At 37.6% G+C, this 18,087-nt stretch overlaps 2 protein-coding genes across 2 annotated transcripts in view; both read left to right on the forward strand.

Annotated features, from left to right (window-relative positions):
- The window catches only part of LOC148085121 (uncharacterized), a 7,698-nt gene extending 6,527 nt beyond the window's left edge, over positions 1–1,171 (forward strand). The window contains exons 4-5 of the mRNA XM_087785502.1: positions 482–616; positions 1,090–1,171. Of these exons, the coding sequence (XP_087641628.1) occupies positions 482–616; positions 1,090–1,171 (217 nt within the window). The remainder of the gene's footprint in view (positions 1–481; positions 617–1,089) is intronic.
- LOC148085116 (NACHT, LRR and PYD domains-containing protein 3-like) overlaps positions 1–18,087 on the forward strand; it is a 449,698-nt gene that overhangs the window by 197,631 nt on the left and 233,980 nt on the right. Inside the window, exon 14 of the mRNA XM_087781542.1 lies at positions 10,816–10,989. Within this exon, the coding sequence (XP_087637668.1) occupies positions 10,816–10,989 (174 nt within the window). The remainder of the gene's footprint in view (positions 1–10,815; positions 10,990–18,087) is intronic.

The raw sequence follows: 18,087 nt of genomic DNA on the forward strand, positions 1-18,087 counted from the left end.
ATATTTGTAACTTTTATTTTGTATTTACACAACACTTAAATATATATATATATATATATATATATATATATATATATATATGTATAGTAATTATATCATTTCAATGTACAAAACAAAAATACATTTGTAAAACTTTTCGTTGTGAAAGTAAAAAATGATTTGACCTTTTTTTGTTATTGTGTTTTGTTGTTTTTTATATATAAATTTAATATGTGCAGCTTGTTTGTAAAAACATGTTCTTTCGAGGGCCACGTAAAAGCGATCGTGAAGCTTGTATTTAGTTTGACTTGAAGCGGCGAACAAACGACCCGTGACACACTCTTGATTGTTCATCTCTCCACGAATCCAAGGATAAGACCCGGGCAGACGTGACGTTCTGTTGAAGCGACTCCATGTTTTGATCGTTTTAAAAGTTAATCTCTTGATCCATTTTTAGCACCTCCATGTCTTCATTCTCACTCATTCTACTTCTGTGTTCAAGATCAAAGCAGCAGCAAGAACCTGCTGGACCTGGACCAAGATCTGGACCAGAACCCTGCTGTGTGTCTCTGAAGAGTGATCGTTCAATGTGGAGATGGTTCAATTTCAAAAAAAGTAAAGAGTCTCCAGGTGTGAGGTGAGAGTGAACAAGTGTGAGTCTACCAGGTTCATACACACATTAAACCAGAGAACTTCACTTCACTCACATCACCAGCAGGGGGAGATAAAGACACAATTAAAAACCTCAAACGTTGCTTTCACAGTTGTAGTGCAGAGGTGGACATGTGCAGCAGTGTGAGGACATCTAGTGGTTCAGCTGGTGAATACCAGGATAGAAACAGATGAGAGTTGATCAGAGTTGTGTTTTCATCAGGATCCAGCAGGAGGAACCAGAATATTCTGGACTGTTGTGAGTCTTTGAAGAATTAAACCAAGAAGAATCATTTTTATGAAAATTATATTTAAAATAAACAGTTTGGCTTGACAAGATTTAAGTTCTAAAGGAGATGAATGTTTAAATTTTAAAAGGAACCTTCTAGTTTACTTTTGATCAGAACCTTCAACACGACAAGAGTTTATTTACTGTCTGATTTCATCTCTTCTTCTCAGAGTGGACCATCAGAGCTCAGAGCTTCTCATTGGTCAGCAACATCCCTCACAACTGGAAATCAAACGGCTGGTATGTTCATAAACTAGAGGAGGTCCTCATCCTAGAGGTTCCTTCTGTTCATCATCATTCACCTGAATCCAAGTTAAAGCTTCTGGTCTTTGTGGTTCTTGAGATGATCCACTATCACTCTGACTTTCTTCTCTGTGATTCTGTTCCAGTCACTGGAGAGAAACTTCTACAACTATATGCAGAAGGAGCTGAAGAGAGTCTGGAGGTTTGTGAGTCCAGAGACTCCACAGACTGAGGAGGAAGATGAGAAGTGGAGAAGCATCAGAGAAGAATTCCTGAATATCACAGTTCATCTCCTGAAGGACATGGAGGAGGAGGATCTGGCCGAGCGTCTGTGGAGCAGTAAGAACATGAAGATGAAGAACACTTGCATCAGATCTGAAGATTTTACTCCATTTTCACCTTCTACAATCTTCTGACTCGTGTGACTTATGTCTTCATTCAGGAAGTCTTGCTTCAGAGTGTGGAGGACGACTGAAGAGGAGCCTGCAGAAGAAGTTCCACAGTGTGTCTGAGGGGGTCGCTAAAGCAGGAAACTCTGCTCCTCTGAATGAGATCTTCACTGAGCTCTACATCACTGAGGGGGGCACAGACCAGGTCAACCAGGAGCACGAGGTCCGACAGATCGAAGCAGCCACCAGGAACCAGACCAGACCAGAAACCACCATCAGACAAGAAGACCTCTTTAAAACCTCACCTGAACGACCAATCAGAACACTGCTGACGAAGGGCGTGGCTGGCATTGGGAAGACCCTCCTGACACAGAAGGTCACTCTGGACTGGGCTGAAGACAAAGCCCACCAGAACTTCCAGCTCATCTTTCCTTTCACCTTCAGAGAGCTGAACCTGCTGAAAGAGAAGAAGTTGAGTTTGATGGAACTTGTTCATCTTTTCTTTCCTGAAACCAGAGAATCCAGACTCAGCAGCTTTGAAGGACTCCAGGTTCTGTTCATCTTTGATGGTCTGGACGAGTGTCGACTCCCTCTGGACTTCCTCAACAGTCGGCGCCTGATAGAAGCTACAGAGTCCACCTCGGTAGACGTCCTGCTGACAAACCTCATCAGGGGGGATCTTCTTCCCTCAGCTCGTCTCTGGATCACCACACGACCTGCAGCAGCCAATCAGATCCCTCCTGAGTGTGTGGACATGGTGACAGAGGTCAGAGGGTTCAATGACCTCCAGAAGGAGGAGTACTTCAGGAAGAGGTTCAGAGATGAGGAGCAGACCAGCAGCATCATGTCTCACATCAGGAGGTCACGAAGCATCTACATCATGTGTCACATCCCGGTCTTCTGCTGGATCACTGCCACAGTTCTGGACATGTTGAAGAGCACAGAGACAGGACAGCTGCCCAAGACCCTGACTGAGATGTACATCTACTTCCTGGTGGTTCAGATCAAAGTCAAGAAGCTGAAGTTCGACGGAGGATCTGGGACTGACACAGTTTCTGATCCTGAGAGCAAGAAGATGATGGAGTCTCTGGGAAAACTGGCATTTGAGCATCTGCAGAGAGGAAACTTGATCTTCTATAAGTCAGACCTCACAGAGTGTGACATCGACATCTCAGCAGCTTCAGTTTACTCAGGAGTGTTCACTCAGATCTTCAGAGAGGAGAGAGGACTGTACCAGGACAAGGTGTCCTGTTTCATCCACCTGAGTGTTCAGGAGTTTCTGGCTGCTCTTCACGTCCACCAGACCTTCATCAACTCTGGAGTCAACCTGATGGAATCAAAACCAACATCCAAACTTTCAAGATTGTTGAAAAACAAAAGTCAAACAGAAAGGTTCTACCAGACAGCAATAGATGAAACTCTGAAAAGTCCAAATGGACATCTGGACTTGTTCCTGCGCTTCCTTCTGGGTCTTTCTCTGCAGACCAGCCAGAGTCTCCTTCCAGGTTTGTTGACACAGACAGGAAGTAGCTCCTGGACCAATCACAACACAGCAGAGCTCATCAAGAAGAAGATAAGTGAGGATGTGTCTCCAGAGAGAATCATCAACCTGTTCCACTGTCTGAATGAAGTGAAGGACACTTCTCTGGTGGAGGAGGTCCAACAGCAGATGAGATCAGGAGGTCTCTATTATCAAATGTCTTCTTCTCAATGGTCGGCCCTGGCCTTCATCTTACTGTCCTCAGAGGAACATCTGGACGAGTTTGACCTGAAGAAATACTCAACAACTGGTTCAGAAGAGGTTCTTGAGAGGCTTCTGCCGGTGGTTCAAGCTGCAAACAAAGTTCTGTAAGTTGTTCAAACATTTCTGATGATATGAACTAAACATGAATGTTTGATTTACTCTTTGATGATTGTTGTGTTTGTCATCGTGTTTAACAAACTGATCCTAATTTAGACAAACCTTCCTCAAATATTCATACAATATGTGATTTTATGATGTAACTAGTTCAGTCTTGTCAAATAGAGAATTGAAAAGTAAAGATGTTACGTAGTTTATAAATATATCATCTTAATAAATCATTGTAATGATAAACAAACAAGCGTCAACTTTAAATGAAAATGAATAATAATCAAAACGACATATTTAAAACATGTGGCCTCATTAATTATACTGCGTATACACAAATGAATGTGTACGCAACATTTATTTATAGAAAATAAACTTAAGTTAGCATGTGTGACCTTCACAGCAGCTCTGAGCCTGATTTCTACAAAATCTTCATCTTAAATTCACATGAAGTTTCTTGAATGAAACAAAACCACGAAGGTTACATCAATAAAAATGCAGCCTTATTTAACTTTACTGTTTCATACAAAAGGTCAACTCTTGTCTTTTTCTCAGGAAATGTGTTCTATAAAAATAAATAATAAAATCAAAGGGGTTCGTCTTCATAGTCCTCTTTGTCCGACTGCATGTATTTAATTTAAAATATTCATGTCAGGTATTACTTTAAGATTCTTTTGAAGCAAAATAAGTTCATAAATGTCACTTCCTGTTGGAGCAGTTGAATCTATTTTCAGCTCATGAACTGAATATTGAAAAACATTTGCTTTGTTTCTTATGCAAGTAGATCAGTGTCATCAGAGAATTGAAGGATTAAATTTAACTTTTAATTGTATTAAAATGTTGTATTTTTTTAACCATAGAAATATTTTCTGAATCATTTTATTAAATAATTTTAATATATATTATATATTGGATTTTAAACACTTTCGCATTTGTATATTAAATTAAAAAATATTGAATCTTGAATTGTTTTCATTTTATTTATTACTAAAATAACAATATTAAATTATAAATAAACTCTTTCAATTCTTGTCAAATAGAAAATTGAAAAAGTCACTTGTTGATGAAACTCGTCTCTTTCACAGCCTGAGCTACTGTGGACTGTCAGAGAGAAGTTGTTCACTTCTGTCCTCAGTCCTCAGCTCTCCGTCCTCTAGTCTGACTCTACTGGACCTGAGTGAGAACTTTGACCTGCAGGATCCAGGAGTGGAGCTGCTGTCTGCTGGACTGAAGAGTCCACACTGTCACCTGGAGACTCTCAGGTCAGAACATCATCTTCTCTCTTCATGTCTGGTCCACAGTTCATCTGGTTTCTTGTCTCTCAGGAGAAATGAAGATATAAATAAATGTCATGTTTCTAATATCTGGAGAGAAACTAGACGAGTGTCGTCTCAGCTCTTGTTTCCTGGTTGATGAAGCAACTGAGCCAGATTTCCTTGTTCGCAGACGATGTGTTGATAAATGTCACTTCCTGTTGAAGTATTATTTATTTTCAGCTCATGAACTGAATGTTGAAAAACACTTTATTTAAAGTAAATTTATCAAGTTGATCACGTTAAAACATTCACTGAAATACTTGTTCATGTTCCAACAATTCGGCATAAATCAATGATGTCTCACTAGTTTGTAGGAAAGTCTGTTTTTCTAAAGTAAATATTTAACAACAAACCACAACCTCAACATTGTTGTTACTCCTTCTTCATGTTTGTGTTTCTGTCGTCATGTTCAACATTTCACCCTCATTTATACCAACCTGATAAATATTCAAACAAACATGTGACCATGATTTTATGAAAGTAAATAGTTGATTGTTTTTAAATAAAGAATTGAAAAAGTCACTTGTTGATGAAACTCGTCTCTTTCACAGCCTGATCAACTGTTTCCTGTCAGAGAGAAGTTGTTCACTTCTGTCCTCAGTCCTCAGCTCTCCGTCCTCTAGTCTGACTCTACTGGACCTGAGTATCAACGAGCTGCAGGATCCAGGAGTGGAGCTGCTGTCTGCTGGACTGAAGAGTCCACACTGTCACCTGGAGACTCTCAGGTCAGAACATCATCTTTTCTACATCATCAAAGCTCAAATGTAAAGTCAGGGGTGGAAACACGAGTCAAAGTCCGTCATCACTCTTTTCTTCAGTGAAGCAGCTCATAGATACATTTGTATGTTTGTGTAGCAGGTAAAGATGTTACGTAGTTTATACAAATATCATCTTATTAAATCATTGAAATGATAAACAAACAAGCGTCAACTTTAAATGAAAATGAATAATAATCAAAACAACAGTCCTTTATATTCTTTGTCCAGTGTTCTCGCGTCATCTGTCTCGTAGAAGACAAAACACTTTAGAGTGGAATCTTGAGGTTTGTCTTTCATTTGTTTTCATTGTTTGTTTTTTCCACCGTTGTTGTCTCTGTTCTTCTCTTATGGTTCATCTGTTGTTCATGAGGTCTATGACTATTTTAACAGTCGACTGGTCACCAAATATTCAACCATTAAGTCGACTAATCGCATCATTCTTACATTTTTCTTCAATTTATCATGAAGTTTCTTTAATGAAACAAAACTACTTTACTTACTTTAAGATTCTTTTGAAGCTAAATATGTTCATAAATGTTCATTGAAGCCAATACGTTTTGTTTGTCATGTCTTTTACTGAGACTCCAATTCATTCAGCAACAGTCCAAACCAACAGAGTCAAAACAACCATCAACGGAGACTTAAAACATAAACAAAAAAACAGCAGATCTTTGTTCACTTAATAAGTATTTTGTACACGTCAGTATTATTAAAGGAATCATAAATACTTTTGTCTTGTGACAGAGAAAACACTCAGAGTGATGACTTTGACGAACTGAACCACATTAACAAGTCATTTCAAAGTCAATTGTTTACAATAAATGACTGTTTTTACTTGAATTTAATGTTGCAACTGTGTGAATAAAATCATTATAAAATAAAGATAAATAATACAATTATAAATAACTTAATTTCACTGACACGTATAGAAAGTATAGTTTTGTAAAAGCATCAGTTAACAGTCAAATCATATATTTATGATCATTTTAAAGACGTGGTTAAAGTCATCATGTGTGGTGGATGTAAAGAGATCAATGAAAGTTGATGTCATTTGCTGTAAGATTAACTTCAAATGTGAAGAAGATATTTCTGTTTGATTATTGATTCTTTCAGGTAGTAGATCCAGATATGAACATTTTATTTTGTAACATTTAGGAAATCCATGTGTGGTGAGTTGTTTGTTTTTGTACAGTGTAGGCTGCCCTCATCGTGAATGAATGTTCGCTCCATTACTAATAAATCCTTTATTCTTAATGATCTTTTAACAAGAGTTAATTTGGATTTATTATGTCTTTCTGAGACTTGGCAAAGAGAGGAAGAATTTATTCATCTGAACGAACTCTGTCCAGTAGGGAGCGCTGTCCTGGGGAAGCCTCGCCTCTCTGGTCGTGGGGGAGGTCTTGCTACAGTTTTTAGGGAGAGTTGTTCTTGCAAAGTGATTCAGACACAGGAATTCACTTCTTTTGAGTCTTAGATGATCTTAGTTGGTTCTATAAGACCTTTCTATTGTGTGTCAATCAATCTACCGCCCGACTGGTCCTGCGGCGGTGTTCTTGAAAGACTTCAGTGACTTCTTATCTTACATTATTCAAATGGAATCTGTTCTTATTCTTGGAGAATTTAATCTTCATGTTGATGACATTAAATCTTGCTCTGCTAAAGAAATTTAACTTTAACAGAAGGCTTTAATTTTGAGCAACATGTTTCTGAACCCACTCATCGAAAAGGCCACATTTTAGACTTAGTTTTTACTCTTGGCCTGGACATTTCTAATGTATCTGTACATGATGTCCATCTGAGTGATCATTCTCTTGTCTTGTTTAACCTGGACTTCATCCTTGAACCTAAGCCTTTGAAAGTTAGGTCTCAGAGACGTGTCATCTAAGCTGATACTGCAGACAGTTTTTCTACTATGTTTGACTCTCTTTTCTTTGATGACTGCCCAAACTTAGACAGTTTGATTCACTGTTCACTGTTGTGTTGAAATACTGGATCAAGTGGCACCTGTTAAGTCCAACTTGAAAATTCAGAAAAAAAACGATGCCCTTGGACAAATGAAGATCTCCTGAGTCTGAAGAGACTTTGTCGAAAGACTGAGCGTCTCTGGAAGTCTACTAAACTTGAGGTGCACAGACTTCACCTCAGGGATCTGATGTCTTTTTACAATCAGATGGTAGAAACTGCTAGATCTGATTACATCAGAAAACTGGTAGCAGCTAATAAGAAAAACCCCAAAGTTTTGTTTGACACGATTAATTCTCTCGTGTCTCCTGCTCCTCAAATCACGCCTGTCTTCTGTGAAGCTGACAGAAATGCATTGTTGAGATTTTTCATTGACAAAATTAAATTGATCAAAAAGAAAATCTCTCCCCCTTTGTTTGGAACCCCTACTGTCTCTGAGCCCCTCTCCTCCTCTTGGTCTTCCTTCACTGCTGTATCGTTGGGTGATTTTTCGGCACTAGTGAACAAGATGAAACCCTCCTCTTGCTCAGATGACGTCCTTCCTTGTAGGCTTTTTATCAAAGCATTTGATGTAATTGGCCCCTGGGTTACCAATATGGTGAATCTCTCCCTTTCCACAGGGGTTTTTCTCAATGCATTTAAACATGCCATTGTAGAGCCGCTGCTCAAAAAGCCAGGCTTAGACCCAACTGACCTCAGTAATTTCAGGCCTATTTCTAAGCTCCCTTTCTTGTCCAAGATCTTGGAGAAGGTGGTGTCTGAGCAGCTGTCTTTGTTCCTGGATCAGAGCGACATCCATGAGAAGTTTCAGTCTGGCTTCCGTAAACATCACTCTACGGAGACAGCTTTATTGAAAGTATCCAGTGACATCATGATGTCGGCTGACTCGGGTCAATACACTGTTCTGGTTCTCTTGGATCTGTCCTCAGCCTTTGACACAGTATATCACCAGATCCTGCTGAGAAGACTGAGGGATGAAGTTAGACTGTCTGGGTCTGTGTTAGAATGGTTCTCATCTTACCTTTCTGGTCGCAGTTTTAGTGTATCTGACAATCAAATGAGGTCTGAATCGGCAGATCTGATGTGTGGAGTCACTCAAGGTTCTGTTCTGGGTCCTTTATTGTTTTTGCTGTACTTGATTCCCCTCGGTAAAATCATTCAGAGATTTCCTGATGTTTCTTATCACATTTTTGCTGATGACATGCAGCTCTACTGCTCTGTTGATCCAACTGAGCCCCAGAAGCTGAACAGCTTAGTCAATAGTTTGCTAGAAATCAAACAATGGCTGAGTGAAAACACTCTGCAGCTAAATGTGGACAAAACTGAAACTCTGGTGATTGCTCCTGATGATAAGGTTCCAGGGTTGAGTCAGTACTTGGGTGACTTAGGTCAGTCTGTCAAACTGAGCCTGAGCAACCTGGGTGTTGTATTTGATAAAGACATGTTTCTTGTTCAACACTGTAGAAAACTGACCAGAAACTGTTTCCTTCAACTGAGAAAAATCTCTTAACTTAGGAAAATGTTGTCTGAACATGATTTAGAGCTTGTAATCCATGCGTTTGTGTCAGGTTAATTTTCACGTCTTATCAAGAAAGAGGTGTCTCGCCTGCAGTTGATTCAGAACTCTGAAGCGAGAATTCTGACTCGTTCAAGTAGAAGAACTCACATTTCTCCGATCCTTCACTGGCTTCCAGTTTCTTTCAGGATCAACATTAAAATTCTGGTTCTTACTTTCAGATCTATTCATGGTCAGGCTCCTCCTTACATCACTGATCTGATCCAGCCTTACACCCCAGCTCGGGCTCTGAGGTCTGTGGATCAGAATCTACTGATGGTTCCACGCACACGTTTCAGGACCAGAGGAGAGAATTCCTTCCAGGCTGATGCTCCTAAGCTTTGGAAAAATCTTCTTCTCTCTTTGTGCTTGATGGATCTACTGACTCCTTTAAGAAACATCTTAAGACGTTTTTATTTGTTCAGGCTTTTCCTTGATTTTCTGGAACTCCTGTTGTGTTATCAGCTTTATCTTGACCTTTAAAGTATATACTTTATTGAATATTGTTTTGTTTTTTTAAGCGCTTTGTGACCCTGGTCTGGAAAAGCGCTATACAAATAAAAATGACTTACTTACTTACTTACTTGTTAACTTGTCATCTTCTTCAGCCACTGGTTACGACTTCTTCACCCTCATTTAGAGGATTAGCGCCCCCACAAAAAGGACAGGAGAGATGAAGTATTGACGTGACAACCAAGTGTGTTGTAAGAAAATATCAATATTTGTGCTCAGGTTATATACGGGTGTGAAAACTAACATGTTGGTAAGAAATGTCTTTCTCCAATGATTTGTGAGGCTCATCTACAACTACTTCACTTCACACTGAACACATGTGTCTCCATTTCTTGTTGAATCCATTGTGCTGATGGTATCTGTGATCATTCTCCTGACATCTGACTGTTGCAACAATCAGTCTCATCAAGTTGATCATGGTTTTCAACATTTTCAAGGTCAAACATTGAGAGAGAAAAGTGTCGATTTCCTACTTTGAATATGACGTGTTGATAAATGTCACTTCCTGTTGGAGCAGTTGAATCTATTTTCAGCTCATGAACTGAATATTGAAAAACATTTGCTTTGTTTCTTATGCAAGTAGATCAGTGTCATCAGAGAATTGAAGGATTTAATTTAAAATTTCATTTTATTGAAATATTTTATTTTTTTTAACCATAGAATTATTTTCAGAATAATTTGATCCAATCATTTAAATATTGAAAGGTTGATTTTTTTTCATTAAATAATGGAATCATTTTATACACTTAGAGTTAAATATTCCTATTTATAATAATTCACAAATAAATATCCTTGATTCACTTATTTTCCTTATTCAGACTCATATGTCTATTTAAAAAGTATTGAATCTAGAAATTGTATTTTTAAATTATTTTAAATTCGTATTATTCAATTAAATTAATAGAACCCTTGATATACAAATCATTTACTTATTTAATATTCAATAATTCAAAAAACGAATTCAACATTTAAAGGTTGAAACCATTCAATATTGTGATGGCACTGATATACTTCCATAGTTTCTCTTCATCTGGTCCATCAACATCAAATCAACCATAACATGAACACATTCAATCAAACACTTGTTGATGTTCAAAAGTCCAGCATGAATCAATGACGTGTCAATAGTTGGTATCAAAGGTTTGAAAGAAACTTTGACTGAACTATATTAGAGAGGAAGCAGACAACAAACCACAACTGAAGATCTTATCAATGGAAATAGTTGAGTTTGTCTTTAAATAAACTCTTTCAGTTCTTGTCAAATAGAAAATTGAAAAAGTCACTTGTTGATGAAACTCGTCTCTTTCACAGGCTGGACAATTGTTTCCTGTCAGAGAGAAGTTGTTCACTTCTGTCCTCAGTCCTCAGCTCTCCGTCCTCTAGTCTGACTCTACTGGACCTGAGTTACAACAAGCTGCAAGATCCAGGAGTGGAGCTGCTGTCTGCTGGACTGAAGAGTCCACACTGTCACCTGGAGACTCTCAGGTCAGAACATCATCTTTTCTACATCATCAAAGCTCAAATGTAAAGTCAGAGGTGGAAACACGAGTCAAAGTCTGTCATCACTTTGTTCTTCAGTGAAGCAGCTCATAGATACATTTGTATGTTTGTGTAGCAGGTAAAGATGTTACGTAGTTTATAAAAATATCATCTTAATAAATCATTGTAATGATAAACAAACAAGCGTCAACTTTAAATGAAAATGATATATAATAATAATCAAAACGACATATTTAAAACATGTGGCCTCATTAATTATACTGCGTATACACAAATGAATGTGTACGCAACATTTATTTATAGAAAATAAACTTAAGTTAGCATGTGTGACCTTCACAGCAGCTCTGAGCCTGATTTCTACTAAATCTTCATCTTAAATTCACATGAAGTTTCTTGAATGAAACAAAACCACGAAGGTTACATCAATAAAAATGCAGCTTTATTTAACTTTACTGTTTCATACAAAAGGTCAACTCTTGTCTTTTTCTCAGGAAATATGTTCTATAAAAATAAATAATAAAATCAAAGGGGTTCGTCTTCATAGTCCTCTTTGTCCGACTGCATGTATTTAATTTAAAATATTCATGTCAGGTATTACTTTAAGATTCTTTTTAAGCAAACTATGTTCATAAATGTCACTTCCTGTTGGAGCAGTTGAATCTATTTTCAGCTCATGAACTGAATATTGAAAAACATTTGCTTTGTTTCTTATGCAAGTAGATCAGTGTCATCAGAGAATTGAAGGATTGAATATAACATTTAATTTTATTAAAATGTTCTATTTTTTTAACCATAGAAATATTTTCTGAATCATTTTATTAAATAATTTGAATATATATTATATATTGGATTTTAAACACTTTCACATTTGTATATTAAATTAAAAAAGCCACTTGTTAAAAATATTGAATCTTGATTTTTTTAATTTTATTTATTACTAAAATAACAATATTAAACTATAAATAAACTCTTTCAATTCTTGTCAAATAGAAAATTGAAAAAGTCACTTGTTGATGAAACTCCTCTCTTTCACAGGCTGAGCTGCTGTCTACTGTCAGAGAGAAGTTGTTCACTTCTGTCCTCAGTCCTCAGCTCTCCGTCCTCTAGTCTGACTCTACTGGACCTGAGTCACAACAAGCTGCAGGATCCAGGAGTGGAGCTGCTGTCTGCTGGACTGAAGAGTCCACACTGTCACCTGGAGACTCTCAGGTCAGAACATCATCTTTTCTACATCATCAAAGCTCAAATGTAAAGTCAGAGGTGGAAACACGAGTCAAAGTCTGTCATCACTTTGTTCTTCAGTGAAGCAGCTCATAGATACATTTGTATGTTTGTGTAGCAGGTAAAGATGTTACGTAGTTTATAAAAATATCATCTTAATAAATCATTGTAATGATAAACAAACAAGCGTCAACTTTAAATGAAAATGAATAATAATCAAAACGACATATTTAAAACATGTGGCCTCATTAATTATACTGCGTATACACAAATGAATGTGTACGCAACATTTATTTATAGAAAATAAACTTAAGTTAGCATGTGTGACCTTCACAGCAGCTCTGAGCCTGATTTCTACAAAATCTTCATCTTAAATTCACATGAAGTTTCTTGAATGAAACAAAACCACGAAGGTTACATCAATAAAAATGCAGCTTTATCTAACTTTACTGTTTCATACAAAAGGTCAAATCTTGTCTTTTTCTCAGGAAATATGTTCTATAAAAATAAAGAATAAAATCAAAGGGGTTCGTCTTCATAATCCTCTTTGTCCGACTGTGTGTATTTAATTTAAAATATTCATGTCAGGTATTACTTTAAGATTCTTTTTAAGCAAAATATGTTCATAAATGTCACTTCCTGTTGGAGCAGTTGAATCTATTTTCAGCTCATGAACTGAATATTGAAAAACATTTGCTTTGTTTCTTATGCAAGTAGATCAGTGTCATCAGAGAATTGAAGGATTGAATTTAACATTTAATTTTATTAAAATGTTGTATTTTTTTAACCATATAAATATTTTCTGATTAATTTTATTAAATAATTTGAATATATATTATATTTTGGATTTTAAACACTTTCACATTTGTATATTAAATTAAAAAATATTGAATCTTGATTTTTTTTCATTTTATTTATTACTTAAATAACAATATTAAACTATAAATAAACTCTTTCAATTCTTGTCAAATAGAAAATTAAAAAAATGTCACTTGTTGATGAAACTCGTCTCTTTCACAGGCTGAACAGATGTCGACTGTCAGAGAGAAGTTGTTCACTTCTGTCCTCAGTCCTCAGCTCTCCGTCCTCTAGTCTGACTCTACTGGACCTGAGTGACAACAAGCTGCAGGATCCAGGAGTGGAGCTGCTGTCTGCTGGACTGAAGAGTCCACACTGTCACCTGGAGACTCTCAGGTCAGAACATCATCTTCTCTCTTCATGTCTGGTCCACAGTTCATCTGGTTTCTTGTCTCTCAGGAGAAATGAAGATATAAATAAATGTCATGTTTCTAATATCTGGAGAGAAACTAGACGAGTGTCGTCTCAGCTCTTGTTTCCTGGTTGATGAAGCAACTGAGCCAGATTTCCTTGTTCGCAGACGATGTGTTGATAAATGTCACTTCCTGTTGAAGTATTATTTATTTTCAGCTCATGAACTGAATGTTGAAAAACACTTTATTTAATTTAATTTGATTAATCAAGATCAAGTTGATCACATGAAAACATTCACTGAAATACTTGTTCATGTTCCAACAATTCAGCATAAATCAATGATGTCTCACTAGTTTGTAGGAAAGTCTGTTTTTCTAAAGTAAATATTTATGATCCTGATGCAAAGAAAGTTGTGGATTCCTGCTGTAAAGTCTTGAAATCACTTTTTAAATCCGAATTTTAAAAGTAAATCATGGAAACTCATCATTTAGATGTTAAAGTTCATTGTAAAACTACATTTTCTTTTCCACAAGTGTCGGTTTATAATAGAGGAAGCCACAAGAATGTTTTACTTGTCTTGTCCACTAGAGGGTAGTCACGCTTTTGCTATGAAGCAGTGAATCAAAGAGAAACTTTTGAGACCAAAGAAGGAAAATCTCTCTTTAAAACTAATAAACATCATGTATTTAAACAAAGTAATTGAACTTTTACTAAACCTCTTCACTTTGATTTTCCCTGATCTTGTTTTCAAATAAATCCACTGGTTTAGTCACTTTCTTTTTGTTCATCTTCTGTCCAAGAGAATTCACACACACACACTAACACATGCACGCACACACTCTCTATATCTATTCGCAGCAGTGGCCACTTGATGGCGCTAGTGTAGCTATTTCATTGTGACTATTTTCTACCTTTAGTAACGTCATAATAATGAGGATTATTCTGAACAACACCCCATTTAATGATTATTAATAGGAAATAAAGAAGTAAATTACTTTGATAACTAGCTTCTCTCTATAGACTACATATTAGTTGACAAGAGTAATGTATAAGAAAGTAATATTAATAAAACAGTTTCTTTTGAAAAAAAAAAAGATTAAATACGTCAAACATGTTTAAAATGTAACAATATACTTCTACGTATTAAAGGCATCCTGGGGGTCAATGGATCAGCGTTCACGTCGTATCCTCTGTCAGTACCCGCCGAGGGAAACTAATGATCCTTCCAGCAGACTAACTTCTAAGAGACAAAGCCTGCAGGTCTTACCTATCCTACCCACCCTGCCATCTACATATGTGGGGGGCAGCCACCACCCTGACTGTGGATACCCAGTAGTGGATAGTGTTGTTGAGACACTTTCACACGGGTCATCCAGAAACAACCTTTTTCTGACTGACGACCCCAAACAAAGATGATCTTTCCACTCATCCAGGTGAAGACATGAATCGATAAAGCTGGTGTCGTCCAAGTTCTTGTGTTCACCGTCATAAACTGCCAGAATAATCAACAATAGAGAATAGGAGGAGTTCAAAGTGTAAAAGAGGTTTAATGGCAGGATTAACTACATGAGAAAATTAACTAATCTCTCAGAAACAAACACTGAAACAAACACTGAAAAGAAAAGTGAATATTGAAGTATGATGACTGACAACATGTTTGTTCATCAAATTCATACAGAAAATGTTTCTAGTATCAATGATTGCTTCAGGCTGCGTTTCCTGGTGAGGATCGATGAAAAGTTAAAAACTGAAAGAATAAAAGTTCAAAAAGACTCCTGTTATAATAAAATACGTCGTAAATGACATTACATACAACATTACAACATTAACACAAACATACTTGATTCCTCTGGGTAAAAATCATTCAGAGATTTCCTGATGTTTCTTACCACATGTTTGCTGATGACATCCAGCTCTACTGCTCTTTTGATCCAACTGAGCCCCAGAGGCTGAACAGCTTAGTCAATTGTTTGCTAGAAATCAAACAATGAGTGAAAAAACTTTGCAGCTAAATGTGGAAATACTGAAACTTTGGTTATTGCTCCTGATGATAAAGTTCCAGGGTTGAGTCAGTACTTGGGTGACTTGGGTCAGTCTGTCAAACTGAGCCTGAGAAACCTGGGTGTTGTATTTGATAAAGACATGTCTCTTGTTCAACACTGCAGAAAACTGACCAGAAACTGTTTCAACTGAGAAACATCTCTAAACTTAGGAAACCATTTGTTTTCATGTCTTAACAAGAAGGATCTGTCTTTCCTGCAGTTGATTCAAAACTCTGCAGCGAGAATTCTGACTCGCTCTAGTAGAAGAACTTACATTTCTCCGATCCTTAAATCTCTTCACTGGCTGCCAGTTTCTTTCAGGATCAATTTTAAATTCTGGTTCTTACTTTCAGATCTATTCATGGTCAGACCTTCCATCAGTGATCTGATCCAGCCTTACACCCCAGCTCGGGCTCTGAGATCTGTGGATTAGAATCTACTGATGGTTCCTCGCACACGATTCAGGACCAGAGGAGAGAAATTCTTCCAGGCTGTTGCTCCTGAGCTTTGGATCGTTCCTTCTTTACTCTCCTGCTTCTCTCTCCAAACCAAGGGGAGGAGGAGTCACAGAGGAGGGAAGGCCAACAGTAGCCGGCCGGCCAACTCGAGTGGGCCAAAGCATCCACGCCTAGTAGGGGGCAATCAGAGGCCCTGAGGGAGAACCAAAGAAGACATTTGAAGTTCCCCCTGTTGGCGAAGAGGTCCGCCACCGGGTGACCGAACCAAGACCACTTCGGTGGAGCTGTCTGATATCACTAGGACATTGGACTGTGACAGTTGGCGAGAGAGGTGAAGCAGAATGTTGTGAATTGCTTTCAACTCTATCCAGTTCATGTGTATGTACACTGGCGTAGATCTGACCTGAGATGCCTCCCCATGTTAGAGATGCGTCTGTGAACACCAGAGTGTAATGAAGGACACAACCTAATTCCAAAATTTGATGTCCTGCAAAACCCGACCCTGGTCTTGCTTTGGATCTAGCTTGAGATGACCAAACCATCTCTGGAGGTCCCTCATATGCAGCAAGCCCAGCCGCACCACCTTGTGAGCTGCTGCCATGAGCCCCAGGAGGGACATAACAGCGCCTGCTGTGATCACATGACGCCAAGCTTCCAGCAACTGTGTTGTCAGTCGGAGACCTGGCAAGGATCAACCAGTCATCCAGATAGGTCAAGATCCTCACCCCACTTGCTCTCATTGGTTCCAGTGCTGCCTCCACACACTTGGTGAAGGTCCTGGGTGCCAGAGAGTAGCCGAACGGGAGTCAAGTGTATTGACACACTTGATCCTCGAGGGCGAAACGCAAGTATTTGACTATCGAAACTTCAAATGATGCGTTGGTCAGGTCAATAGATGTCATCCAATCCCCTGGACTTACACCTGTCAGCAGTCCTTAGCTGCAGTTTATTCTACCGGTGATTTGACTCTAACCTGAGTTGAGCTGGTCTCAGTAATCAGTTTGCAGGAATGTTGATTGTGTGCAGGAACAAAAGTTCTTAGCATCAAGCAGAGGATACTTTATTATTCTCTTACTTTATATTTGATCTTTTAGCATTAATTTAATTATGCATAAATGTTCATAAGAATTTTAACAGTTAGAAACATTCTAAAAAACACACATAACATACATTATTTAAGACTCAAAGAAACAAACTTTAATATTTTATTTGAGACAAGTTTATATTTCTTACATTTACCTTTAAATGATGAGATAAAAAATGTTGAATTATTTACGACAGTTGATGCAATATTTGACCTCTGACTCGTATTCTTACGAGGTCCACCTGGTATTGAAACCTCGACATAAAAGATTGTTCAAAAAAAGAATCTGTATTTTAAGCTTGTTATTCTTCTTCTATTTATTCTTCTTTTCACGATACAATTGTACCATTTTAAGATCAATTCTAACAGAAAGGAAATGACATCACACATAGTACAAATCTTTATTTTTCATCTTAGGTAACGTCCACTTCAAGATAGTTCTGTGAAGAAACAAATCATTTCTATTTCAAACAAAGACTTGCTAACAAGTAACAAATGAATGTTCACTGCCTTTGTCTTCCTCAGATTTTCTTCAGAGAAATCCACACAGAATTAAGTTTTTATCTCACATAGGAGCCGAAAAATATGAAGCAAGTTTTGATAATCGCTACTATTTCAGTCGAGCCACAAAAGAACCGAAATTCAGTAGCAAACCTATAATTCTAAAGAACAGATTACTGTGAAAAATAATCCCCCTGAACTGAACTTTAACCTCACAGAGCTACATGTGTCTGAAGTGAACTTTAACCTCACAGAGTTACATGTGTCTGAAGTGAACTTTAACCTCACAGAGTTACATGTGTCCGAAGTGAACTTTAACCTCACAGAGCTACATGTGTTTGAAGGGAACTTTAACCTCACAGAGTTACATGTGTTTGAACTGAACTTTAACCTCACAGAGTTACATGTGTTTGAAGTGAACTTTAACCTCACAGAGCTACATGTGTCTGAAGTGAACTTTAACCTCACAGAGCTACATGTGTCTGAAGTGAACTTTAACCTCACAGAGCTACATGTGTCTGAAGTGAACTTTAACCTCACAGAGCTACATGTGTCTGAAGTGAAC

This window comes from Callionymus lyra, chromosome 2, assembly GCF_982586985.1.
Source record: "Callionymus lyra chromosome 2, fCalLyr1.hap1.1, whole genome shotgun sequence".
NCBI lineage: Eukaryota > Metazoa > Chordata > Actinopteri > Syngnathiformes > Callionymidae > Callionymus > Callionymus lyra.